This window comes from Polyodon spathula, chromosome 45 (genome assembly GCF_017654505.1).
Source record: "Polyodon spathula isolate WHYD16114869_AA chromosome 45, ASM1765450v1, whole genome shotgun sequence".
Taxonomy (NCBI): Eukaryota; Metazoa; Chordata; class Actinopteri; order Acipenseriformes; family Polyodontidae; genus Polyodon; species Polyodon spathula.
In genome coordinates, this window is record NC_054578.1 from 168986 (window position 1) to 196450 (window position 27465).

Sequence of the window (27465 nt, forward strand, 5' to 3'; positions counted from 1 at the left end):
GGTGACTAAACAAAGAGGTGTGTGTGTTTTTTTTTTTATCTGAACCCCACCCCCCTCTAAAATCTGATCTAAACTCTCAAAGTTTAGTTTAATGTACTCTGAGACTGTAGTTTACTGGTGTCCACTGCCCACTGTTAATCACACATTAAAAACTACAAATCCCATACCTCCGTACTACCATAACAGGCAAGCAGCACATTCTGAGGAAGATGTTACCAGGCAGTTAAAAATAATTTAAGTTGGGGGAGAAATGTTAGTATACTTATGTTGATGCAAAAGTATGGAACTGCACACGTGTTATGAAAGGAAGGAAAAACAAAGATTTGTAGATAATTTGAACATTTTTTGTGCCCCTAAATATATCAGTGCGCTCCTACATTGTTTTAACTTGTGCCTAAAATAAAGTTAGCGTAGAGCCCTGTTTCTGTTTTATAACTACCTCTGCTTAACAGCAAACATGCTTTGACTGCACAGCTGTTGCTGAGCTTGGTTTATTTTTGGTATCTTACGAATTGGACACTATTATATTAAACCCTGCTATAATTGTTGGTCTTCGCTTACTGGTGGATGGCGAAGCCCGTTGAGATCCACCACAATGGATCGCAGTGCTTGATGTATTGGCCACCAATGCTCTAGATAAACAGAGCAACAATAATCAAGAAAGGGCTTGCGATTTGTTTTTTTGACACGGCAACAGCTCATAACAAAGGCAGCCGAGAAAGCTGATGACAGCACACTAGCTAACCTAACATGTACAGAAATGTGGCACTGCTTCAATTGTTGTTTTAGACACTAAAACTGAGCATGACCACACACCTCCAGTAATATTTAATAGAAATCACAGTGTTACACTTTTTTGACTAAGCACATTTGATATACAGGTATGGTCAAAATATATGTAGTAGCGAATTTTGACCAAATGAAATGCGGCCTTCATATAATTTTGCAGTAGGTGTGCTTTGATTTCATATGAAGTGTTTTTGCACCAGTCCAGTGACATCTCTTGTTTGTTTGTTTACTAATTTACGTGTGGTGAAATAATAGAAGCTACAGCATCATTTTTAAATATTTCTTTCTCAGTATGTAAATTATTTAATTGGGTTACACTTTTCAGGGATGGAAATTAGACTCTCATTGCATCGCAGTTTGATTATCCCTGGTTTTACTATGAGTTTAATAAGATTCGCCTGCCCTTGCTACCTACACAGTGTGGCGAATCAAGCTTGTGGTAAAACCTAGAATGGGTGAAACTGCTATGCAATAAGTCTTACTTCCATCTCTGCTTTTGTTGTTACATTAGTGCAACTCCCAACATCAGGCATTTTGGCGAATCTTTTGGCTGTTGTATTCAGTCAAAACTCTTCTTTGCTTTCTGTGTAAGAGGGATGTTCAACTTTCAATATGCTGTGTTTTGGGGAGTTACAGAACAAAGAATATTTCAGTTGGCCCCTAGATTTTTAATTGGCTACCAAATTTTGAAGTCTAGGAGCCAGACGCCTCTAAGGATTTTGGCAAACTTTGAGCCCTGAACAGGCACTGCAGGGTGTGTGATATAGTCTAACACCACCATTCCAAATGCAGTTGAACCCGGGTCGTGGAGATACTTGAGTGTATCAGACACCTTGTCGTGCTTTATTGCTTACATATCTCATTCATTTACAGAGATCTCTAAATATTTCAAGATATTTTAAAATGTAATTTGAGATATTGCTAAATGAGCACTTGGCTTGCCATAAATGTATGGCACACGTCTGTCTATCACAGGTCTATCTTCCTGCTGAGGGCTTTCTACAAATATGTCACCATTCCAGGAACTGCCAGGACTGTCCTGATAGGCACGCCGGTCAATGCAGCCACTGCACTGAGGAATAAGCCAGTTACAAGGACACCTGCTCCTTGAATAGTAACCGTCATCCTACTGCTTTTCCATGTGTTGCAGACACATCAACTCACACACAACTCTCAAACTATATAGGTTCTGCAGGCTGGGATTTTTTTGTATTTTACATACATTTTATTATAATTACATTTATTTTAAGAGTGTCCTAACTGATTAAATCTCTGTGAACTCGACGGTGTCTCTTCAGTTTATTTGACTCTATAAATCTCTTCCCGCAGTCAGTACACTCAAAAGGTTTCTCTCCTGTGTGGATTCTGTGGTGTATTCTAAGGTTGTCTCTCCGACTAAAACCCTTCCCACATACAGGACATTCATAAGGCTTCTCTCCCGTGTGAATTCGCTGGTGTTCTTTTAACTTTACTGCATCTCTGAATCTCTTCCCACAATCAGCGCAGTGAAACGGTTTCTCTCCCGTGTGAATTAGCTGGTGAGACTGAAGGCCAAATCTATGATTAAAACTCTTCCCACACTCAGTACACAGATAGGGCTTCTCTCCTGTGTGAATACGCTGGTGGGTTATAAGCCCACCTACCCATCTGAAGCTTTTTCCACATTCAGTACAGTGATGGGGTTTCTGTTCTTTATGAATCTGTTGGTGTGCTTTCAGGTTTCCCAGGTCACCGAAATTGGTGCCACACTCAGTACAGTGATACAAGATCTCCTCTGAAGGAATCTGCTGAGGAGTTTGTAGGGGAATGAAGTTGCCCTGGGTTGCAGAATTATTAACAACCTCAGGATGTGGAGTCACTATATAACCCAGAGTAAGTGAACTGCTGTCTTGTACAGAAAGATTTTGAACCGAGTGTGTTTTCAGTTTCTTCACATATTCATCTTGTGGTGACGACTCTCTGTGTTTCTTATGCTGCATTTTGCCATCAGAAGAGATTTTTCCCTGGGGTGCTGCAGTGGAGTTGTGTCTTCCTGTATCTGCTTTAGAAGCGCAGGAAAGAGAAACAAAGGTTACTGCACAGCATTAAATCACTTTCTTGCAAGGCTCCACCTCACAACCATCACTGTTAAAAATCAGAACATTATAAAAGACAAGTTTGTCAGAGTGCAAACATACAGACTAGAGCTACTCAAGAACTTGAAAAAAAAAAAAATCATGTTGATTATCCCATGTTCTATGTGCTGTACAATCAACAGTTTATTCCAATTCAATGTATTACCACTCTACTGTAATGCAAGTTTTTGTAACTCAGGCAGACAAATGATGGTAATTGTGAATAAAAATGAGCTTTCAACCCTTCATTAAAACATGCAATTCTTACACAACTGACACTCTACTCACGTTGTGCTGCTAGTGCATGATGTTTTATTCCTTCCTTCTTTCCATCTTCAGGGGTGTGATGTTTCCCATGAATGGACCCAAGCACAGTGCCCTCTTCTGCAACACTTGAACAAGTGTCTTCAGAGACAGACATGCAGAATGATTCAAGAGGACAATCCTCACAATGGCTAGATCCCAGCTTGACTATATTCTGCTCCAGTGTATTGACAGGTTGCAGTTCAGGGACCTCTTCTTTAATGTGGACAAGTTCAAATTCAGCGGCCTCTTCTTTAATGTGGACAGACTCAATTCCTGGGGCTTCTTTACCTTGCAAAGACGTCTGCTCTGTAACCTGCATTAAACTTGCACTCTGTTCATGATGAAAGATCCCCTCTCGTGTGTAAACAGCTTCTACCCTTGGCCCCTCATCTGCTCCAGTGAAAGTCTGCCTCTCTGTATTATCTGTGGGAAACAAAATGCTACAAGCTTTAACTCTCACCACACAGATACATACAGGAGTGTCATTTTGGGGAGTTTATACTCATGAAATAATACATAATGGATATTCCCCTCATTGAGAGACTTATTCAGTTCCAGTTTCAAGAGGATCCTAACAGGTACCAAGGTATTGCAGATCATAATTTGGCCTGGGAGTTGAAAACTGTGGGTGTGTTAGGGCGGTAGCCCATGCCGGTGTAAACAGATGCAAGTTTGGCAGGGACGGGGTTAAATCTATCCCTGACAGCAATCACAGATTTGGCCATGTCCCAATCAGATAATTGAGTGCTAACTGGGAAGTGGCCACATGTATATAAAGGGAGGAAAACCCCTTTGTTGGTTAAAGGAGATTGGGGTGAGGGTTTGTGACATGTGTTTATTTAATTTTTTTCCCCCAACCGCAGTCCTACTCTGAGTCTGTAGGGGGTGCCACATGTCTGTATCTGATGCCTAGTCGAATGCATGCCTTTGTTTCACCTAGAATTGATTACTGTAATGCACTTTTGTTCTGGTATCCCAAATCCCGCTTGCAGCTTGCTGAGAATACAGACTAGAATTCTGACTAAAACCAGGGAAAGTTAACATATTACCTTAACATAATGGCCTATAAACAATCAGTGAAGTTAAACACAGTTTTGGAGTAAGGATCAGCTCGACCCATGTCATCTTGAAGCTAGCCACAGAGCTTCGGCAGAAACATTTCGATCAGAAAGCTGCAAAGCAGCAGAGTGCAGCAGCTCAGCCTGGATTCTGTGCTGCACCCTGGGGGACACACAAGAGCTGACATGTTACTTTCCTTTTAAATTAGAAACTACTTTTGTTCTTACAGTTTTGTCTGTACATATACCTGCTTACACACTAATTTCTTTTGAAATATTCATTTTTTCAAGTAGTGTTTTATATGTGTCAAGTGAGAAAATAAACCCTTGTGTGTTTAATTGTTCAGTTAAATACAGTGTTTTGGCCGTGCAGGTGTTTGATATGAGGTGCTTGAATAAAGCTTTTGAGTTGTATCTGACAGTTTGTCTTCATTTAAATACTGATGTTGTTTAAAACGTACCGTTATAATGGCTGCTGGCTGCGGTTCTAGTGTTAATGTGGTCATGTTTGTGGCGCTTATGAAGAATAATAATTGCCTGGCATTAGCTTTGAGTACTCTTTTAAGGCTTGAGTACTCGAGCACTAAATTACTCGAAATTCCCATCCCTAATATTTGTTTTTTGTTTGTTTATGTTTTACTTTGGATGAAAAGCAGATTTAATGTCCCGGTACCGAGTACAGATGAGTACCTGTGTCCCAGGAAATAAGTTAGCAGTGAAATAAGTCAGCATTTGCCTTTTTGAGCCTTTCTGCGCATGCGCGAATCTTGCAGCTTAAAGGCCAGGTTGAGCCGTCGACTTTCTGTCTGTGTGCTTCACTGACAACAGACTGGGATTGCGATTGAAGACTAAACCGATTTACTCTTAATGTTGTCAGGATCGTTATTAAAGCTGCAGTATATGTGGTAAACACCGGAAACACGTCGCTGTAATATTAATAACAGGTTTGTCATATTATTATTTAATAATCGGTTAACTTTAGGCTACCTGTAGTTTACAAACTTTACATTTAATCGCTGGCTACTTTATAGTATAGGGTTTCTTTGTACATGTGCTTGCAATATATTTGCAAGTATTAGCGAAAGAGAAATAAACATAATCCATGCATTATTTTGTATATGGGTTATGACATAAGCAGAAATAATTTATCATTTGTCGTGCGATTTATTTTTATGTGCAATTACATTTGTGTTTAAAATGTAATAAGTTTCTAATTCGACATATGATCTATTATTTAATTCCCAGTTTAAAAGACGTGATAAACTCTCACCAGAGTTGTCATTTTAAATTTGTAATCTCCGTGGATATTTATATCAGGTTTTCTTCGTACAAATAATACAGCGAAAGATAAATAAATACATGTATAATCTGTATGTGTTGACATATTGTATCAGAAACCATTATGCGTTTGTCTTGCGATTTATTTTGATGTGCAATTATATACTGCTGTCATAAGACAGTGTTGAAAGCTATCAGCCAGTTTGGAAATGCCGGTCAACACTTCTCTCGCAATCAAATGCTTAATTTGTACAGATAGTTTCTCTGTTACAAGGAGTGCCATTCTTCACTCGGAGAGATTAAAACGAGCGATGAAATACACTTTCACACTTTCAAAAAGAATGAAAACTGTAATATTTAATAAGCATGAAAGAAATCTCACGAATAGCTTATAGTAACACAGTCAAAGGACGGGTCCATGCTGTTTCAATTACTGAGAAGAGACATTCTTTCAATCCGGCATCGTGAAATTAAACCAGGGTGTCTTTTTAGGTGTGGTGCTGTCCATATGAATGACACGGTAAAGACATATTCCTGGAGAACCTCCAGCATGGAATTGAACCACACCGCCTGTCAATGCATCCTTCCCTTCCCATACCCATCCCTACAGCCTTGCTTTTACTGTATATATTGATTTGTATATTTTGAATTGTGTACATGCATTGTGTGTATTGCTTTGTTTTAATAAGTGTATTTTTTTAATATCTTTGTTATTGAGAAATGTATATAGACATAAGTATTACTGTATGATATCTACATTATATTCATGATATCTTTATATTTGATTCATGAGATCTGGTGTAAAACATTAAATCAAATCAGATATCGTTATGAGCAAGTTCTCACACGGAATTTCACATAATAACCGACAAGTAAAAAGTATAACCTGTGATATGACGTTTTATCTTTCCTGAAATACGACTGATGAGTGGGGACTTTTACTGCATTAGTGAGGATCAGAGATTTGCACAGGGTACTATATTAAATAGGAGAGCTATCTGAATTATTGGTACAGTATTTGGTGCTGTGCGAGTACATCCACCCTGTCAACTCGGATTACAGATGTTCATATAAAGAATATAACTGCACTTTAGGACGGTATGTATAGGAAGCCAATCGTTTTGTGCATCTCAAATTATACACACACCTTAAAACAGCATCTTCCACTAAAAACGTGCACGTTTTCTACATTAACAGGTTTAGATATCCCACGTAGACTTGATTACAACGTCAAAAACATTATTCTCTACATGAAGAAATTTGTTTGTACCCACTTTCCCACTCAATATATTGAAAAGATTCAAAGTCACCGAGCAGTTTACCATGAAAACTATATAACTTTATTAAAGTGAGCCTAGGTCAACACTTATTAACACTGATTTGCTGGACACACAAATTATACCGACCAAACCATGTTTCAAATATTTATTTATTTTAAAAACACTAAAATACAGCGAGCAATTTCCTAAAGATAAAATGTATTTATAATACAAAGTAAACGTGCATATGCATTACGATTAATGTAACCTGTTTAAACAAAAAAAATACTGTCTGCGATACACTTCGATAAATAAGATGACAACATATTTAAACAAAAAGTTACTGTCTGCAATGCAAAACCTGTTTTAGTTTCTCAGAACAATGCAGATGGCATCCTCTAATTTTGGGTGAATCTCCAGAGAACCTTGCCTTTAGGGGCTAAGATCTGCGCATGCGTAGAAAGGCTAACCCGGCAGGATCCCCCCCCCCCCTGCGTGTATACTGTTATTGAAATGGACTGATTGTGTCAGTTGTGTGTGTGTGACATGCTACACAAATGTGTTGTGGTTTGTTCTTTTGTGCTTTGTGATACTTTTGTATAAAAAGGGCAATATCAATGCAATAAATCAATCAATCAATAAATAAATATTAAAAACCATGTATAAACCCGCACACAGCATAACATACTAGATTTGAATAGGTGTTCCCCATGAGCAGTGTGGTGTGTACCATTTTTAACACGTATCTGAAAATAGCATTACACCGGTCAGACTGAGTGTGCTTACCACAAAATACCTGCATAGTGCTAGCCAGGGTCGATGGGACTTTAACAAATGTATCCCATGCAACTAATAACGTGCATTGAATTGCATTTTTAATAAATGACTGAAAGGTACATAAAACCGTAACATTATTACAATTTACCTTTGACTGATCCCTGGATCCCGTTCCTGCGGCAGTCTTGTTCACTCCAGTCGGGGTTCATGTTTCTGAGAGGTTGGTTACTGTCCGCATCTGCAGCGCTCATGCATTCCCGCACCGCTTTCAACTCGCTCTCTGATATTTCCAATCTCAGCTTCAGCCTTTCATTCTCTTTCTCCTTCCCAGCCATTGCAATCTGAAACTCGTTCAATTTACTGCCCACAACTCTTGTGATTTCCCACAAGACGGTGTCTACAGCCGCTTTCACTGCGTGCTCGATGGCAGAGCCGAGCTCGTCTTGCAAGAACGAAACGGACACGCTGACGTCCATCCTCGCTGAGTTTAGTTTCAGACTTTTATATCCTTATTCGGGCTTGTATTAATAATAATATTTGGAAATGTGTTTGTATTCAATCAGCACTTGATGGCAGGCAGCAGCGACACAGCGAGCTACTGCACCAATACAATCCGCACACCGCTTTCTGGAGCCATAAAGAAAACAAATCAACTCAAAACCCCGCACACCCGTCCTTTCAGAAACCTACAGCACAGAGCTGCGATGCCGGATCCCATTTACTTGCATCCTAAACAAATCATGCGAACAAATGCAGCTCAACATACACTTCCTCTTCCTGCTCCCATGGAGAGGAGCGCATCGTGTCCGCACAGATCGGCGCCTCCTACTGAAACCCTCCGATTTAAACCCGCTGGTAATGCATCGTGACCAGCTGCAGAAGAAGCGGGTACGGGGCACTGCACTGACACACACTCAAAAACGTTAGCTTATTACCATCAGGGGCGGGTTTATTAAGAAAGGGGCCCTGGGAACAAACTTCTGACGGGGCCCACCCGTTCACGAAGCCCCCTTGCCTCCTTGTGTCACTTTTCCACATATTAGGCATTTTGTTTTGATTATGTGTCTGGTTTTTAGTGTGTGTTTAATTTTATGGGGAAATCCGAAACCGGTTATTTTTAAAACGAAAATCAGGGAAAAATGCAAAATAATAACAGATTTCACAGGGCCCTACATCTGCTAAACAGTAACCCCCTCTCTCTCTCTGACACACACACACCTCAGCACGAAACGCAACACTGTTTGCCCTCAATAACCACATGAAAACGCAGCATACTGTCTGTCTACACACCAACCAAGAGTCTGCAACAAGCAGCGATATCACCCAAAGTGATGACTGTGCGCTATTAGCTATACAATGACATGACGCCACTCTAGAGCACGTTTTCAATGCTAAAATTAAATTTGATAACAGAAATGACGGTAACGTGTTCATAGGGGTCGCTCAAGCTCATGCATATAACCTGCGCAACCCAAACTCTAAGACATGAATCACACTAGAATAGTACTGGATTGTGCATTGCATTCTTCTCATTGATGGCTTTGTGCAAATATGTGACCATTCCAGGAACTCCCAGGACTGTCCTGATAGCCACTGCACTGAGGAATAAGCCAGTTACAAGGACACCAGCTCCTTGAATAGTAACCGTCGTCCTGCTGCTTTTCCATGTGTTGCAGTATATTCACACACAACTCTCAAACTATATAGGCGCTGTAGATCACAGGGCTATAATATACATTGCAGGCTATGAAATGTTAATCATTTTGCATACATTTTATTATAATTACACATATTTTAACATTTACCTGCAATTTAAACTGACAAGAGAAAAACATGGGTCTGTTTTGGTTTTCTGGAGGAGATGCTTTAATTCTGTAAATTGAATATTATTATTATTATTTTTTTTTTTTTTAAGTGTCCTAACTGATTAAATCTCTGTGAACTCGACGGTGTCTCTTCAGTTTATTTGACTCTATAAATCTCTTCCCGCAGTCAGTACACTCAAAAGGCTTCTCTCCTGTGTGGATTCTGTGGTGTATTCTAAGGTGGTCTCTCCGACTAAAACCCTTCCCACATACAGGACATTCATAAGGCTTCTCTCCCGTGTGAATTCGCTGGTGTACTTTTAAGTTCATTGACCCTCTGAACCTCTTCCCGCAAACAGTGCAGTGAAACAGTTTCTCTCCCATGTGAATTAGCTGGTGCGATTGAAGGCCGAATTTGTGTTTAAAACTCTTCCCACACTCAGTACACAGATAGGGTTTCTCTCCTGTGTGAATACGCTGGTGTGTTTTAAGCCCACCTACCCACCTGAAGCTTTTTCCACATTCAGTACAGTGATGGGGTTTCTGTTCTTTATGAAACTGTTGGTGTGCTTTCAGGTTTCCCAGGTCACTGAAATTGGTGCCACACTCAGTACAGTGATACAAGATCTCCTCTGAAGGAATCTGCTGAGGAGTTTGTAGGGGAATGAAGTTGCCCTGGGTTACAGAATTATTAACAACCTCAGGATGTGGAGTCACTATATAACCCAGAGCAAGTGGTCTGCTATCTTGTACAGAAAGATTTTGAACTGAGCGAGTTCCTAGTTTCTTCATATATTCATCTTGGGGTGACGACTCTCTGCGTTTCTTACGCTGCATTTTGCCATCAGAAGAGATTTTTCCCTGGGGTGCTGCAGTGGAGTTGTGTCTTCCTATATCTGCTTTAGAAGCGCAGGAAAGAGAAACAAAGGTTACTGCACAGCATTAAATCACATTCACTTTCTGCATGGCTTCTCCTCACAGCCATCACTGATAATGAGAACATTAAAAGATAAGTCTGTCAGAGTACAAGCATACAGGATTAGAGCTACTCATGAACTTTAAACATTCTTGTTGGCTGTACAATCAATAATTTATTAGAATTATAACCACTATATTGCAAAGCAAGTTTATGTAAACCAGGCAGCCAAATTATGGTAATTTTGAATAATGATACATTTTTAATCCTTCACAAAACAACTGCGATTCTTATATAACTGCATTTTTGACATTCTGCTTACATGTTGTGCTGCTAGTGCATGGCATTGCTCCTTCCTCCTTTCCATCTTCAGGGGTGTGCTGTTCCCCCTGAAAGGATGACAGCACAGTGCCCTCTCCTCCAACATTAGAACAAGTGTCTTCAGAGACAGACTGACTGGGTTTCATGCAGACCAGTTCAGGAGGACAATCATCACAACGGCTAGCTCCCATCTTAACTGTATTCTCCTCCAGCATTTTGACTTTATTTTCCTTAGAAACTTTCCCTGTAAAGTGGACAGGTTCCAGCTCAGTTGCCTCCTTTTTAATGTGGACAGACTGAAGTATTGGGGCTGCTTTACCTTGCAAGGACGTCTGCTCTATTAGCTGCATTAAACTTGCACACTGTTCATGATCAAAGAGTTCCTCTCGTGTGTAAACAGCTTCAATCTTTGGCCCCTCATCTGCTTCAGTGAAACCCTGCCTCTCTGTATTATCTGTAGGAAACAAAATTTTACAGTTTTGTGAAATAAGAAATCATGGATATTCATCCCATAGAGAGGCTTATTCAGTTCCAGTTTCAAGTGAGTCCTAACAGTTACCAAGATATTGCAGACCATAATCTGGCCTGTGCGTTGAAAATGTGGGGATATAAAATTGCACAGCTCTACTGTAAAACACACATAACATACAGTAGCAACAGTACATACAAGCTTTTACAATAATAATAATAATAATAATAAGCATGCTACCTTGAGGTTACTGGAAAAAAACGCTACCCTTCAAAACTGCAGTCAGCATATAAGTATATTTATTCTTTTGAATATTTAAAGCAAAGCAAACTCCCTCTGAAGTACACTTTACCACTCGTTAACAGCACCTGTCTGCATTTTATGTAAAACTAACTAGTTACATGTTTTGTAAACTTACATTTTACTCCACGCCTACTTTCATATGCAAAGACTTGGGTGGTTTTTAATGAGCGCCCTTGGTCTGCAAGGCAAAATAATCTGTGCATGGGGAAAACAGACTGGGCATGTGCAGTACTTAAACAGGAACTTAACAGGGAGCATAAATTGACATGATGCCAGTGTGCTGTTACCCAGACATGCACAAATGATTTTAGCTCAGAAAACAAGGAAATGCCCATTTGAAAAGGGGTACGACTTACTAAGTTTGGCCCCTAAAGTTCTTTCTAATCTCTTTTTTTTCACAATTCAGCAAATGTATGTGACTTTAACTGATGAACAACAGGTTAGGTTATCTAAAACTGTAAGCACATACAATTTCTGTGGGTGAACTACAGTTTGTCTTGTGCATAGCGATTTCTGCAGTAGTCAATCACAGCACTTCTGAATCAATGCACCCTTAACTATAGCCTTGTACGCCTGGAGATCTAATTTAAAAAGGCATCTATATAACTTTTAAACTTATCATCATCATAAGAGATGTGTATTTTAAGTGCAATAGAAAAACTAAAAGAGAAAATATTACTTTTTTTGTCTTCATTTTTAATTTCAAATAATACTATTTACCTTTGATCTATTCTTAGCATTGTTTTTATTCTGATGAGGAGACTGTCTAGTCCCCAAGAATGGGAACAGGGTCCACTTGGTGTTTCTGCTTGTTTGATTTTATCATAGGGAAACAGTGCAGTGTACTGTACTTGTACAAACATTTTAATATTCTGTATATTTTTCCTTTTTTGTTACGCATTCCATGCATCAACATTGGCACTACACTCTTGAACAATTACAATAATTCTCACAGCTAATATTGTCTTTAGCTTTATGGTATGCATTATGAATGTGTGTAATGGAATATTGTACAGGTGTTTACACAGTGTTTTGGTATTTTTGACAGCAGTGAAATTCAACGGCCGTCAGCATGTTGATTAGGCTTCATAAAGTGAAGGATCCCGTCAAGGTCAGCTAGGAGGGTCACTTGTTTTGGTGTAAAATTTCGATGACTCGCCTCGGTCGCGTTTATGACAATCTCATGTGACGGGTCAGGAAATTTACCCATTAGACTTCCCTGATGAAAAGCTAATCTTACACTAAATGACACTCTTATACCATTAGAGCCAGGATCAACTGGACATATTAAGAACATAAGAACATAAGAAAGTTTACAAACGAGAGGAGGCCATTCGGCCCATCTTGCTCGTTTGGTTGTTAGTAGCTTATTGATCCCAAAATCTCATCAAGCAGCTTCTTGAAGGATCCCAGGGTGTCAGCTTCAACAACATTACTGGGGGGTTGATTCCAGACTCTTCTCTGTATAAAAAAAGTGTCCTATTTTCTGTTGTGAATGTCACCTTATCTAATCTCCATTTGTGACCCCTGGTCTTTGTTTCTTTTTTCTGAGTCAACATAAACTCCTAGATCTTTTTCATAGATTCCTACTTCAATTTCAGTATCTTCCATATGGTTTTTATAACGCACATTTTTATTGCCTGCGTGCAGTATTTACTGTACAGGTAATTGCATTTTTAATAACTGGCTGAAAGGTATACAAGAACCGTAACATTATCCAAACTTACCTTTGACTCTGGTGAATAGTCCCTGGTTCCCGTTCCTGCGGCAGTCTTGTTCACTCCAGTCGGGGTTCATGTTTCTGAGAGGTTGGTTACTGTCCGCATCTGCAGCGCTCATGCATTCCCGCACCGCTTTCAACTCGCTCTCTGATATTTCCAATCTCAGCTTCAGCCTTTCATTCTCTTTCTCCTTCCCAGCCATTGCAATCTGAAACTCGTTCAATTTACTGCCCACAACTCTTGTGATTTCCCACAAGACGGTGTCTACAGCCGCTTTCACTGCGTGCTCGATGGCAGAGCCGAGCTCGTCTTGCAAGAGCGAAACGGACATATTTAAGTCCATCTTCTCTGGCTTTAGTTTGGGACTTATATCTTATTATATCTAATTATACATGCAGACTCGCTTTTTATTCAATCAGCACTTGACTTAGCTGGCAGGCAGCAGCGACACAGCGAGTTACTGTAACAATGCAATCCGCACACCGCGTTCAGGCGCCATTAAAAAATAAAGCAACTAAACTCAAACCCTACAGCCCAGAGCTGTGATACCTGATGCACTTCATCAGTAAACCAATCATACGGATAAATGCAAGTGCACTTCTCTCTTGCTGCACCTGGGCAGCCCCACACAACAGACGCTAAACAAACCCGAAGACACCTCCTCTTCCTACTCCCATGGAGACGAGCGCATCGTGGCGTCTCCTTAGCGGACTGGCGGCCACCCGGTGAGACTCCCTGGATTGAGCCTGCTGGTACTGATCAGTGACAAACAGCACTAATGTCGGCTCCTATATCATTTGATAGTGCTGTTGGCACCAGCGTTTGTCGTGCTAGCCTTTTCAATATATTAACGATTACTTTGTAGGGGGGTGACGTCAGTCCACGCCCTACAGTAACGAACTGAAGCAAATATGTGTCATTCGTTTGTGCTGGTAGTGCTACAAAATGAACTTAGTGCTGCTTTCCTTCAATATGTATTGATACTTATTTGATAAGAATATGTCACTTGGTAAGCGATATAAAAAAAAAAAAACAGTAACCTATTCAACACACACACACACACACACACACATACATACATACATACATACAGCTCTCAAAAAAAAATTAAGAGACCACTGCAAAATTATCAGTTTGCCTGGTTTTGCTATTTATAGGTATGTGTTTGGGTAAAATGAACATTTTTGTTTTATTCGATAAACTACTGACAACATTTCTCCCAAATTCCAAATAAAAATATTGTCATTTAGAGCATTTATTTGCAGAAAATGACAACTGGTCAAAATAACAAAAAAGATGCAGTGTTGTCAGACCTCGAATAATGCAAAGAAAATAAGTTCATATTCATTTTTGAACAACACAATACTAATGTTTTAACTTAGGAAGAGTTCAGAAATCAATATTTGGTGGAATAACCCTGATTTTCAAGCACAGCTTTCATGCGTCTTGGCATGCTCTCCACCAGTCTTTCACATTGATGTAACTTTTTTTTTTCTTTTAAACAGGGTTTGAGTGCATATTTGTGCAGCCAGCTAAAATCTCCAGTAGTTTATTGTCCAGCTAAAAACTACTTATTGTCCAGTAGTTTTTTTTTAATTTTTTTATCTACAGGTGGATAATAGGTCTCCCGGCACCAAACTTACATGAAAAACCAGCTGCTTTTAAAAAGCACTGTAGCTCAAAAACTACCTGACAGAATAACACAAAACTTGTAGAAACAATTCAGCCTATCAATCAGACCTGAAATCCAAAAACGGCAGGCAGGCAGATCGATTGATTGATTGAACTTAACCCCACTCTTGCAGCTACCATCCTGCCATTTTATATATACAGTGCAGTGAAGAAGTATTTGCCCCCTGTCTGATTTTCTGCATTTTTGCACATTTTTCACGTTGAATTTGGTCAGATCTTTTTTGTGGGTTGTAGTAATATATAGAGGGAGTCTGAGAAAAAGATGACACCAAAGTTTGGTGCTTCTTTCATTTGTTTGGTGTGCAAGGTAATCAAACATGCAATCTTCAGGTGGGGAAAAAGTTATTGCCCCCCCCCCCCAGTTACCTCAACCCAATTAAAGGGATAATTAGGTCAGCTGTTTGAATACTTTGGATTTGAGTTTATGCTTGAAAACCCACAAATGTCATCGAGTTGAAGCAGTTCTGCATGAAGGAGTGGGCCAGGATTCCTCCACGGCAACGCTGTGAGAGACTGATCAATAACTACAGGAAGCGGTTTTTGCTGCTAAAGGTGGCACAACCAGTTACTGAGTCTAAGGGGGCAATTACTTTTTCACACAGAGGCATTGGGTGTTGCATAACTTTGTTTAATAAATAAATAAGTATCAAAATTTTGTGTTATTTGTTCACTCAGGGTCCCTTTTATCTAATAGCAGATTTTGGTGTGTTTGCACTGGTGTGAGTTTTTGGTTGGCTTAACACGTCCTTGCCTGGAATGTGGCTGAGGTATACTTGGGTAAAATTGTCGATCAATTAAACCTCAGCCACATGACATAAAATGACTGATTCTGTGTAGACGCTTGGAAGAATATTTACCAAGTTTACCAACTGTCTTGTAAATGGGGAAACAGCTTAGCTGTCCTATTAGTAGTTTAGTTTTGACAAAGCTTAGTTAGTACTACAATGGGAGTTAGGTTTTTGTTTGTTTAAACCTTTTGATTTGTATTTGTTAATAAGAGCGTGCAGGAAAGCACTAAAATGACAAACCAGCCTTAGCAGGGATGCTTCGTTACAATAGAGCGAGAGAGCGATAGAGAGGTAAGCAGATGTGGCCGATCACTCCAAGCTTAATCACACCTTAACTAGATCGTACATAGATTTTTTCTTTTTAAATTGGGAGAAGCCAATCTAAAGGCTAAATCAGTTTTGAAATAATCCACCTTAAAACAAACAAAAAAAAAAAAACACAATAAAAACTGACAACAGTAATGTTATCAAGCATGCAAGGACAACATATGTACCACTTCCAGGGATAGAAATAAGACTCCCAGTGCATAGCAGTCTTCAACATTCATCTGAGGGCGTCGGCTCTCTGTGTGAAGCATAGCCAAGTGGCTGAGAGTGCAAACTGGTGTAACCTGCATAGGGTAGTGAAAACTGTTTTTGGTCTCAGGATAGCTGGCCCACAGAATCTAAAGTTGTTTCATGTTCTAAGTAGCCAGTAACCTTTCTATTATTTAAACTTCTATGATTACACTTCAGAAGTTTGCTATTCTACACAAATATGGATTGGATTATGAATCCTACAGAAACAAAACACACAATGTGCACAGTAATCCCGGGAACACATTTTAATATATGACATTTGAAATAGAAGCATTTAACAGATATCAGAATATTCACGTTTCAGAAATGTCAAGATCTTTTTAAAACACACCTCCCAAAATAAACTCAAGAAACAAAACAGGATCTCCTGCACAACACCTTTACCAAAGGTATTTCTGGCTTCTTTATTACTGAAGGTTTTGACATTTTTGCTATTCAAACTGCTTTCATTACATTTCTGCAGTTCAAACTGCTATCATTATATTGCTGCTACTCAAAGTGTTATCATTACATTTTAGTTATTGCTTTTCTACATTACAAACACAAAACAAACACAAGGGACACTAGAAAAGTTATCTACCCGAGTAAAGACTTTGAATTTGAATATACAGTAGAAGCCCAGTCATCCGAACAGCTTGGGGGACATAGAAATAATTTGAATGAATGAACATATATTGTACTCTAAAGGTTTATTAAAACATTAGCATTCTTTTCATTGCCACAAATACTGAGTTTCCTTTGTGTTATACTGAAGTATTTTCTGATGACAGTTCTAACTTTGTTGTATCTGCATTGTATTTTTTTTCCCCCCTCTGCTAAGCAAAGCTGCCTGAAGCCGTGTCTTTTTTAAATCTGTACAGCCACCCATCACTAGATCTAAACGTGATCTCTGGATGTAGTCAACTATGGAACAGCAATCCTTTCTCTTGGTCCTGAAATCACAGCGCCCTTTTCCCTTTCTTGCATGAACCACGTGCACAAGCTCTTTCTCTTGCATTGTCTTGACAGAGTCGCATCGTTCTTCGCAGCGCTGTGATGGCGCTTGATTCCATGCTACTAGAGAATTTTGCAAGTTTTTGTTTTGCTGTTTTTGTGACAGTACTTATTGACTTTCCCACCACATCCTTTTTCGTTCATCAACCATTCTGAATTTGTCGGGTCAAAGGAGTTCGAAGTAATGGGCTTCTTATACATATATACATACATACATACATACACACAGACACACACACACATAGAGTATTATAACGTGCATCTTACATTAAGACAATACATATATTTATAGAAGGTAAAATACATAAACACTTTCTGAGCTGCTGCTAAGTTTTGCATAAGAAGCTGCTGGACCACTATGCATAACAATTGTAATATTGTATTTTACTGCATTACCAGAAGTAGTTTTGTGTTATCCAAGGCTACGTAAAGGTGTTACAGGGCAGTACAAGGTTACAATGCACTGTAGATATTAACTGAATATATCACTATAAAACAAAAATAATTGATGGTAGGAAGTAGAGTTATTTAACCTAAAATTGATTGTTTTAATAAAAACAAATACTACTAATTCTAGCAGCATCTAATCAGTGCATAATAAAAATGTGCCACTCTGTGTACCACCTCAGAGTGTTTCTAAGGTATTTTAAACAATGTGGCAGTCTATAGGAGCGACAGTGTTGTTTTTAATTTAGTCGAAACTAGACTAAACCAGCATCTGTTTACTTCTTTTTTTATGTTAGACAAAAAAGCAGCAGCACAGTGCAGTGCTTCACAGCAGAATATTCTCAGCAATCGAAAACTGAAGGCTGCATGTTCTTTAGATGTTCTTTTACGGATCACAGAGTATACATGAAGACATGTTTCATTAATAATAACAATTAACAATAATGGATTTCTAATTCTAGTACAAATCCAAGGATGTGTATTATTGCTGTTGCAGTTAATAACATACAGCATGTGCACATCAATATCAAGTAGGTGTGGATTGCACCTCCATGCAAAGGTTTAGACTCCCCCTTTGCAACCACTCTCTGTAGCACATTCTCGTATCTGTGAGAATGCCGACTACCGTAGTCGATGGTAGCCTAGCAACCTGCAAGATGCTGCTGATATCTTCATAAATATTAACAACTGTGGCAATATTCTGTTTTGCAGAAGCTAGATGATTGGTTATAAGAACATAAGAAAGTTTACAAACGAGAGGAGGCCATTCGGCCCATCTTGCTCGTTTGGTTGTTAGCATCTTATTGATCCCAGAATCTCATCAAGCAGCTTCTTGAAGGATCCCAGGGAGTCAGCCTCATTACTGGGGAGTTGGTTCCACACTCCCACAATTCTCTGTGTAAAAAAAGTCTGAATTTGAATCACCAAAAACGTTTTCTGTCCTTTCAGCGTACTCATCTGTAACCCTTTCCAAAATAATGTATTACAAGGTAAATGTACCAGTATTTATTGCACTAAAGCAGGATACGATTAGGGAGGAGTCAACTGATTAAGCAGTGTCGTATCTCAAAAAGCTTTGCAGATGTCTGCGATATTCTTTGAGCGCTGGATGCGGAAGCAGCTATCTTGTTTTTTTACGTCCTTGTTAGGAGTATTTGAAGGGCTTCTGTGTATTGCTCAGATATCTGATCTAGCTTCTCTCGACTCCTATCGGTCTCACTGGGCCATTGAAAGATTTTCTCTGCTTTTTCCGGAGAACAAAACGACTACAGACCTGTATTTTTCATGATGTAGGACAGGGTCCAACAGCAGACCGGAAAGGGAAGATTGTAATGTCGGACCTGGTCCAACATAGGACTGCAGAGGATTAAAGTGGGTCGGGTCGCGGGTAAGAAGATGGCGTTGCAGGGGGTTGTGGGTTCGGGTCAGGTCCTGTAGTAGTGGGTCCGGATGGGAAGCGGGTGATAAAAACGGACTCGTGCAGGACTCTATGCTCTGCTTATCCTCCCTGTGGTTAGCTCGGCACCTGGAAGGTTTTTGATGACTTAGTCGCGCTGTGAATAACTTCACATGCCGTTCATCTTTATAATGATTATGATACTTCAGAGCGGTTACACACAACAATGCAAAACACTGCCTAGGAATGTCGGTTTTTCATACCCACTGCCAATATGGCCCATACAGCAAACCTCTTTCTTGGCACCACTGCCAACGACATTTGTTCCTCATATCTTTAGCTATTAGATGTGTATCACCTCCTCTACTCAAAAATAACGGCATGGCGACAGCGATGCAGTCAACGAACATGTAGCTATTGAAGAAGGCATCAACACTGAGGCTAAATAGTAACATTTATACCTAGTGGCACCTTATTATAATGCCGCGATAGCTTAGCTATAGATAAGAGCAGCTGGCGGAGCCTTGGTTAAACTCGACGTTCTCTTGGTCGTTTCAAAACGGATCGGGACTGCATTTCATATGCTCTGTGTCCCTGTGATTGAGAATGTCTTTGTTCTATGAAAATCCGTGCGGTAGTTTTTAAGTTACAGGATTATGAAAAGGTTAGTTTTGACAAATTAGTCTGAGGGTTTTTTTGTGGCAGGTGGATAGTACTATTGGCTAGGAGTGGCTTTTTTGGAACAGAAGGAATTGATAAGGTACTAAGTGAGTTATTTTAATTTGTATTAGCACGTATTGTTTATTTTTTGCTGACTCATAAGTTATGTATTCACAGTCTGGCTCCACCACCAAGAGTAAGTTAGTGGGTACTCGTCAGTTTAATAATTATTTGGAGATAATTACATTTTAATTTAAGTTACTTATGCGTTCATGTGGAACCTGACTATCCTTTAAATTATAACTTATTAATTTTCATATATTGCAGGCTATGAATCGCTCTTCATTTTACATACAATATATTAGAATTACTTGTATTTAAACAGTTACCTGCAAGTCAAACAGAGAGGGAAACGTGGCTCTGTGTTGGTATTCTGGTGTGAGTGAGGTGCTTTCATGATGTAAACTGAAATCCTGTTGTTAGTTATTTATTTATTCATATTTTGTATTTTTAAAGTGTCCTAACGGATTAAATCTCTGTGAACTCGACGGTGTCTCTTCAGTTTATTTGACTCTATAAATCTCTTCCCGCAGTCAGTACACTCAAAAGGTTTCTCTCCTGTGTGGATTTTGTGGTGCATTCTAAGGTGGTCTCTCCGACTGAAACCCTTCCCACACTGAGGGCACTGATATGGTTTCTCTCCAGTGTGAATTCGCTGGTGTACCTTTAATTTTACTGCACCTCTGAATCTCTTCCCGCAATCAGCACAGTGAAACGGTTTATCTCCTGTGTGAATTAGCTGATGTGACTGAAGGCTACATTTCTGATTGAAACTCTTCCCACACTCAGTACACAGATAGGGTTTCTCACCTGTGTGAATACGCTGGTGTATTTTAAGCCCACCTACCCATCTGAAACTTTTGCCACACTCAGTACAGAGATAGGGTTTCTCTTCTTTGTGAATCTGTTGGTGTGCTTTCAGGTTTCCCAGGTCACTGAAGTTGATGCCACATTCAGTACAGTGAAACAAGATCTCCTCTGAAGGAATCTGCGGGGGAGTTTGTAGGGGAATGAAGTTGCCCTGGGTTGCAGAACTGTAAACACCCTCAGGATGTGGAGTCACTATATAACCCAGAGTAAATGGTCTGCTATCTTCTACAGAAAAATTTTGAACTGAGAGAGTTCCTAGTGTCTTCACATATTCATCTTGTGGTGTTGACTCTCTGTGTTCCTTATAATGCATCTTGCCATCAGAAGAGATTTTTCCCTGGGGTGCTGCAGTGGAGTTGTGTCTTCCTATATCTGCTTTAGAAGCGCAGGAAAGAGAAACAAAGGTTACTGCACAGCATTAAATCACATTCACTTGTTCAATAATCACTGTTACCAATGAGAACATTCAAAGACAAGTTTCTCAGAGTAGAAACATACAGGACTGGATCTACTCGGGAACTTTAACAATCTTGTTGATTATCACATTTTCTATGTGGCTGTACAATCAACGGTTTATTCTTATTAGAATTATTTATGTCATGCATTTATGTAACCCAGGCTGCCAAAATATGGTCATTTTGAATAATGATAAACTTTTAACCCTTCACAAAACAATTGCAATTCTTATACAACATTCTACTCACACGCTGCGCTGCTAGTGGACGGCGATGCTCCTTCCTCCTTTCCACCTGCAGCTCTTTCCTGAGGGGTGTGATGTTTCCTCGGAATGGACCCCAGCACAGTGCCCTCTTCTCCAACACTAGAACAAGTGTCTTCAGAGACAGACTGATTGTGTTTCACATGGACCAGTTCAGGTGGACAGTAAACACAATGGCTAGAGCCCAGCTTAACTATATTCTCTTCCAGTATATTGACTTTATTTTCTTTAGAAACTTTCCCTGCAATGGGGACGAGTTCCAGATCAATTGCCTCCTCTTTAATGTGGACAAGTTCAAATTCAGAGGCCTCATCTTTAATGTGGACAGGCTCCAGTCCAGTTGCCTCCGCTTTAACATGGACAAAGTCAAGTCTTGAGGCTTCTTTACCTTGCAAAGACATCTGCTCTGTAACCTGCATTAAACTTGCACACTGTTCATGATCAAAGATTTCCTCTTGTGTGTAAACACCTTCTACCTTTACTCCCTCATCTGTTTCAATGAAAGCCTGTCCGTCTTTATTATCTGTGGGAAACAAAATTATACATGCTTTTAACTCTCACTACACAGATAAACACAAGAGTGTAATTCTGGGGTTTTATACTTAATACATCATGTATATTCATCCCATAGAGAGACTTCAGCTACCAAGACAATGTAGATCATAATTTGGCCTGTAAGTTGAAAAATTAAAGCTGAAAATGTGTTAAATATGGTCTTGAAATATACATTCTACTCCCCCTCTCCCAAAGAAAAAAATGAAACACAAGTACTTGTTTAGTGTGATTCTTTCATTCATTGATAAAAAATGGATATCATTTAAAAAATTGTACTGGTGTAATGTCAAAATATGCTACTACCAAAATATGACATGTATAACCGTCAAAATCTGACACCTGTACCAACATTTCATCTGTAGTAAAAACATTATTTTTTGGTCTGTTTAAAACAACCCAGCAATTCATGTTGGTGGTTATAAGAGTAGTTCAAAACAATTATACAGCAGAACTAAAAAAACAGTAACACCAATAACGTGCTAAATAGGGTTGGCAAATATCTGTAATAATAATAATAATAATATAATAATAATAATAATAATAATAATAATAATAATAATAAATAGCTCCATATGTACCAAAATCCTGTGTTTTGTTAAAATGTAATACAGTATTTTGGTAATTGTTCTAGGCTTCCCAATTGAAAGATGCCTAATATATCATACTTTGACGGTGTCCTTTTGAAGGTAGAAACATTTGATGGGTGACGATCACATATTTACACTTGGCAGTTCTACGTATGAAGGCAGGGGTGTTAATCCTTTAGAGTTTAAAGTGTCAAACATTTTTAATTTTGCCTAAACCGTTTAAACTTTGGGAAAAATAATTGGCTTTCTTTGGTGATTTACTTTTTTCTTTCAAATAGCAAACTTTTCTGACTGATCTATAATAAATACAGCGAGAGTGCTGTGTGGCAATTTCCCCCCGTTCGGGTCCGGGTAGACCCCTGAAGACCTCTACTAGTGACCCCCCTTGGTTATGTTCCAAATGTACCCTAAATTACTTATTTGGTCCAATTAAGTGCTTATTGGAAGCTTACATTGGTCCAATTAAGTAATTTGGGGTACAGTTGGAACAAAAACCAGGAGGGACACCAGCCCCCCATTACCAGGATTGGAGACCCCCGACCTACACAGTTATTAGATGGCACAGGTTGATTCATTTAACCCGTGGCATCCTATCAATATCAGGAATGCCTACAGACTGTTAGTATCAAGTACATCAAAGTATCAATTAAGTAGGTCACACAGATTGATGCAATTAACTTGTGTCATTCTATCACTCTTGCAGTTAACCTTTTTATGGCCAGTGTAAATGTTTTCAACTATACAGTAAATGGTTGAGGGGCACACATTTACACGTTACTTGTACTTTGCACAAGAATGTCTGTAATCTCTCACTAGATGCAATCATCTATTGTACAATGTATTTAACTTGTTCTAATTATATTTGCACAGCCCAGCTCTTTAAACAGTATCTATAACCTACAGCAGTGATACTCAAATCTTGATACACTCTAGTCCAGGTTTTTACTCCAAGCAGGTTCTAATGTAGTTAATTGAAGCTGCTAAGAGGCAATTATGAAAGTTAGGACCTGGTTGAAATAAAGACCAGGACTGGAATAGATCTCAAAGGTCAGACTTAAGCACAACTGTCCTACAGTAAACTATCAGGAACAGAGAAGGAAAATGTTGACTAATACAATCCAGTAAGTTTTATTTGAAGTTGTTGAAGGGCACTGGTCTCTTAAACTCAGAAAGTTTGATAAACCCCTACGCATTACTATATATTGATGGACATCATAGAAGCAAATGAGATGTCTTTTTATTGGAATAATGACTTTTAATATTAACCTTTAATAACGAAAAACACCTGCTTCAATGAATTATCATGTACCGAACAGGAGCAGTCTATATATAAAACTGTGATTACATTACAGATAAACTAATTAAAGCATGTAACAAAACTGCAAAAGCGGGCAGGATATATATTTGCAATTAAAATAAATCATGCAAACAATTATAGATATATGCTATTTGAAAGAAAAAAAGTAGATCAACACAGAAAGTCAGTTCTTACATTTGTGCATAACATGAGAACTCATACAAAGAAAGAGTCAACCATAGTTTGTTATATATGTGAAATTGAAAGGACATGAAGAATATAACTTATAATATGAATAAGGAGATGGGCCTATAATACCTTTATTGAGAGACATGCATTTGTTTCACTGCTACTGAAGTTAATGCTGAGACTGGTGACACTGATGCTACTGCTGGAGGTGGTAAGACTGGAATGTCAGTGCTGGAACTGGTAAGACTGGTGCTTCTACTGCTGGAACTGGTAAGACTGGTGCTGCTACTGCTGGAACTGGTAAGACTGGTGCTGCTACTGCTGGAACTGGTAAGACTGGTGCTTCTACTGCTGGAACTGGTAAGACTGGTGCTGCTACTGCTGGAACTGGTAATATTGCTGATACTAGTGCTAAGGCAGATAGGGCTGCTGGCAATGTATAATGCCACGATTAAAAACACTGATTTAGTAGGCTTTACTTGAAATGAGAGTTTGCCAATCCTCTGGTGATACAGAAACGCTGTAACACCTCCTCCTGGGACCGCACCTCCTCTCTGTGGACATACAGCAGGGCAAGGCCCTTCAGTCTACTGTCATTCACACTGCTGCAAAACTATTTTACAAAGGCGTACTTGAGGGTACTTAGAGAAAATGCCAGGCTTCACCTGCAGTCAGCGTACAGTGCCTTGTCATTTCGCTTTGTTCTTTAATAGAAAGTAACTCCTTCTGCAGTGCACTTTACCGCCGTTAACAGCAGCTGGCTGTATTTAACTAATAACACGTGGAGTGCTTTCATACACAAAGACTTGGGCAACCTCAGAATGGAGTGTGGTAACCAGCGGTGTACCACAGGGATCAGTATTAGGTCCTCTGCTATTCCTAATCTACATTAATGATTTAGATTCTGGTATAATAAGCAAACTTGTTAAATTTGCAGACGACACAAAAGTAGGAGGAGTGGCAAACACTGTTGCAGCAGCAAAGGTCATTCAAAATGATCTAGACAAGATTCAGAACTGGGCAGACACATGGCAAATGACATTTAATAGAGAAAAGTGTAAGGTACTGCACGCAGGAAATAAAAATGTACATTATAAATATCATATGGGAGATATTGAAATTGGAGAAGGAATCTATGAAAAAGACCTAGGAGTTTTTGTTGACTCAGAAATGTCTTCATCTAGACAATGTGGGGAAGCTATAAAAAAGGCTAACAAGATGCTCGGATACATTGTGAAAAGTGTTGAATTTAAATTGAGGGAAGTAATGTTAAAACTGTACAATGCACTAGTAAGACCTCATCTTGAATATTGTGTTCAGTTCTGGTCACCTCGCTATAAAAAAGATATTGCTGCTCTAGAAAGAGTGCAAAGAAGAGCGACCAGAATTATTCCGGGCTTAAAAGGCATGTCATATGCAGACAGGCTAAAAGAATTGAATCTGTTCAGTCTTGAACAAAGAAGACTACGTGGCGACCTAATTCAAGCATTCAAAATTCTAAAAGGTATTGACAGTGTCGACCCAAGGGACTTTTTCAGCCTGAAAAAAGAAACAAGGACCAGGGGTCACAAATGGAGTTTAGAAAAAGGGGCATTCAGAACAGAAAATAGGAGACACTTTTTTACACAGAGAATTGTGAGGGTCTGGAATCAACTCCCCAGTAATGTTGTTGAAGCTGACACCCTGGGATCCTTCAAGAAGCTGCTCGATGAGATTCTGGGATCAATAAGCTACTAACAACCAAACGAGCAAGATGGGCCGAATGGCCTCCACTCGTTTGTAAACTTTCTTATGTTCTTATGTTCTTATCCACGAGCGTCCTCGATCTGCACGAGGAACACAATGTGCGCATGCCCAGAGCACGGAGAAAATAGTCTGGGCATGCGCAATACTTCAACTAGGAGCATTTGACAGGTAGCACACATTGAAGTGCCACCGGTCATAAATCTGAGCTTTCATTAAGAAATCTACGCTGCTGGTATCGAATTGTTGGGACAATTGGAGTTTCACAAATGTATTCCACGCAAGGAATATCGTGCATTTAATTGCATTTTGAAATACATGACTGAAAGGTATATAAGAACCGTAACATTATTACAGTTTACCTTGTAATAGTCCCTGGATCCCGTTCCTGCGGCAGTCTTGTTCACTCCAGTCGGGGTTCATGTTTCTGAGAGGTTGGTTACTGTCCGCATCTGCAGCGCTCATGCATTCCCGCACCGCTTTCAACTCGCTCTCTGATATTTCCAATCTCAGCTTCAGCCTTTCATTCTCTTTCTCCTTCCCAGCCATTGCAATCTGAAACTCGTTCAATTTACTGCCCACAACTCTTGTGATTTCCCACAAGACGGTGTCTACAGCCGCTTTCACTGCGTGCTCGATGGCAGAGCCGAGCTCGTCTTGCAAGAACGAAACGGACACCCTGACGTCCATCCTCGCTGGGTTCAGACTTGTATCCTCTCCTTATTCGGGCTTGTATTAATAATAATATTTGGAAATGTGTTTGTATTCAATCAGCACTTGATGGCAGGCAGCAGCGACACAGCGAGCTACTGCACCAATACAATCCGCACACCGCTTTCTGGAGCCATAAAGAACACAGATCAACTCACACAGATCTGTGATCTCTGATTTACTTGATCAGTAAATAAATCACACGGGCAGATTCAACTTCTCAATCACTACATCTGAACAGAGCCGCACACTGTAAACACACCAGCGCAAACATCCGCTTCCTGCTCCCAGGAGGACGAGCGCATCGTGTCGTCGCGCTAGCAGACTGGCGCCCCCTGCTGCAAACCTCCCGCTTGACCCTGCTGGGAATTTATTCCCTGACCATTATTACCAGACTGTCCGGGAAACTGGGATTGTCCCAGGTTCCAACCTACTTTTTTTTTTTTTTTTGACCCGATCAGAAAATCGTCCGACTTTTGCTATTTTGTAGTCACATTTTTTTTTTTTTTTTTTACACTGTAACGCTGTGCTCAGCAAAAATAATGTTACACAATTAAAATAAAGCCATGTATGAATTGCCTGTTTATGCATTCTGTTTACGTTTCAGGACCATGGTTCGTTGGAAGTGACACCAGCCAAGTTAGTCACTCTTGTGTTTTGATTAACACAGCCATTGTTATAACTGTGATTGATATATATATATATATATATATATATATATATATATATATATATATATATATATATATATATATATATATATATATATATATATATATATAATGTTTTAAGTGACAGTAAGAGCTGACAAAGCCGAAAAAGATGAGAAATTGTCAAGACCGCCATTGCTCTCTTACTTCACCCATGTTCTGACAAGGCTTTCCAGCACACGCTGCTGAACTGCTACAGTAGGTGGGTTGACTTCAGACAACACAGGTAGTCTCCACCACTGGGCAGGTCAGTGGGTTATTATGTATTTATTTATTTATTTATTTATTTAAGCAGACCCAGGGTGATTTACAGTGGTATATAAAAAAAATACATATCAAGAATTACACTACATA

At 39.4% G+C, this 27465-nt stretch overlaps 2 protein-coding genes across 3 annotated transcripts; both read right to left on the reverse strand.

Annotated features, from left to right (window-relative positions):
• Positions 1-2039: 2039 nt before the first annotated feature.
• Positions 2040-26147, reverse strand: LOC121305946 (zinc finger protein 850-like). Its single transcript, XM_041237646.1, has 3 exons — positions 26053-26147; positions 21306-21842; positions 2040-2830 (listed from the first exon to the last, which is right to left on the reverse strand). The coding sequence occupies exons 1-3, from the start codon at positions 26111-26113 to the stop codon at positions 2046-2048; spliced, it is 1383 nt and encodes a 460-aa protein (XP_041093580.1). The 5' UTR covers positions 26114-26147; the 3' UTR covers positions 2040-2045.
• On the reverse strand, positions 9213-13227 carry LOC121305951 (zinc finger protein 544-like). 2 transcript variants are annotated; one of them, XM_041237655.1, is made up of 3 exons: positions 13123-13227; positions 10625-11077; positions 9213-10282 (listed from the first exon to the last, which is right to left on the reverse strand). In XM_041237655.1, exons 1-3 carry the CDS (start codon positions 13190-13192, stop codon positions 9501-9503), a joined length of 1305 nt encoding a protein of 434 aa, XP_041093589.1. In that variant the 5' UTR covers positions 13193-13227; the 3' UTR covers positions 9213-9500. The 2 variants fall into 2 exon arrangements, with proteins under 2 accessions (XP_041093589.1, XP_041093588.1); XM_041237654.1 differs by having other exon boundaries at positions 9213-10285.
• Positions 26148-27465: the final 1318 nt, after the last annotated feature.

What these genes read in the sequence shown, in the direction of transcription:
- LOC121305946 (XM_041237646.1), bottom strand. Translation starts at nt 26,113, where the DNA reads ATGAACCCCGACTGGAGTGAACAAGACTGCCGCAGGAACGGGATCCAG. An exon ending in GATCCAGGGACTATTACAAG is followed by an intron (nt 21,843 to 26,052) that starts GTAAACTGTAAT and finishes TGTTTCCCACAG; the next exon opens with ATAATAAAGACGGACAGGCT. An exon ending in GTCCACTAGCAGCGCAGCGT is followed by an intron (nt 2,831 to 21,305) that starts GTGAGTAGAATG and finishes GCGCTTCTAAAG; the next exon opens with CAGATACAGGAAGACACAAC.
- LOC121305951 (XM_041237654.1), bottom strand. Translation starts at nt 13,192, where the DNA reads ATGAACCCCGACTGGAGTGAACAAGACTGCCGCAGGAACGGGAACCAG. An exon ending in ACTATTCACCAGAGTCAAAG is followed by an intron (nt 11,078 to 13,122) that starts GTAAGTTTGGAT and finishes TGTTTCCTACAG; the next exon opens with ATAATACAGAGAGGCAGGGT. An exon ending in ATGCACTAGCAGCACAACAT is followed by an intron (nt 10,286 to 10,624) that starts GTAAGCAGAATG and finishes GCGCTTCTAAAG; the next exon opens with CAGATATAGGAAGACACAAC.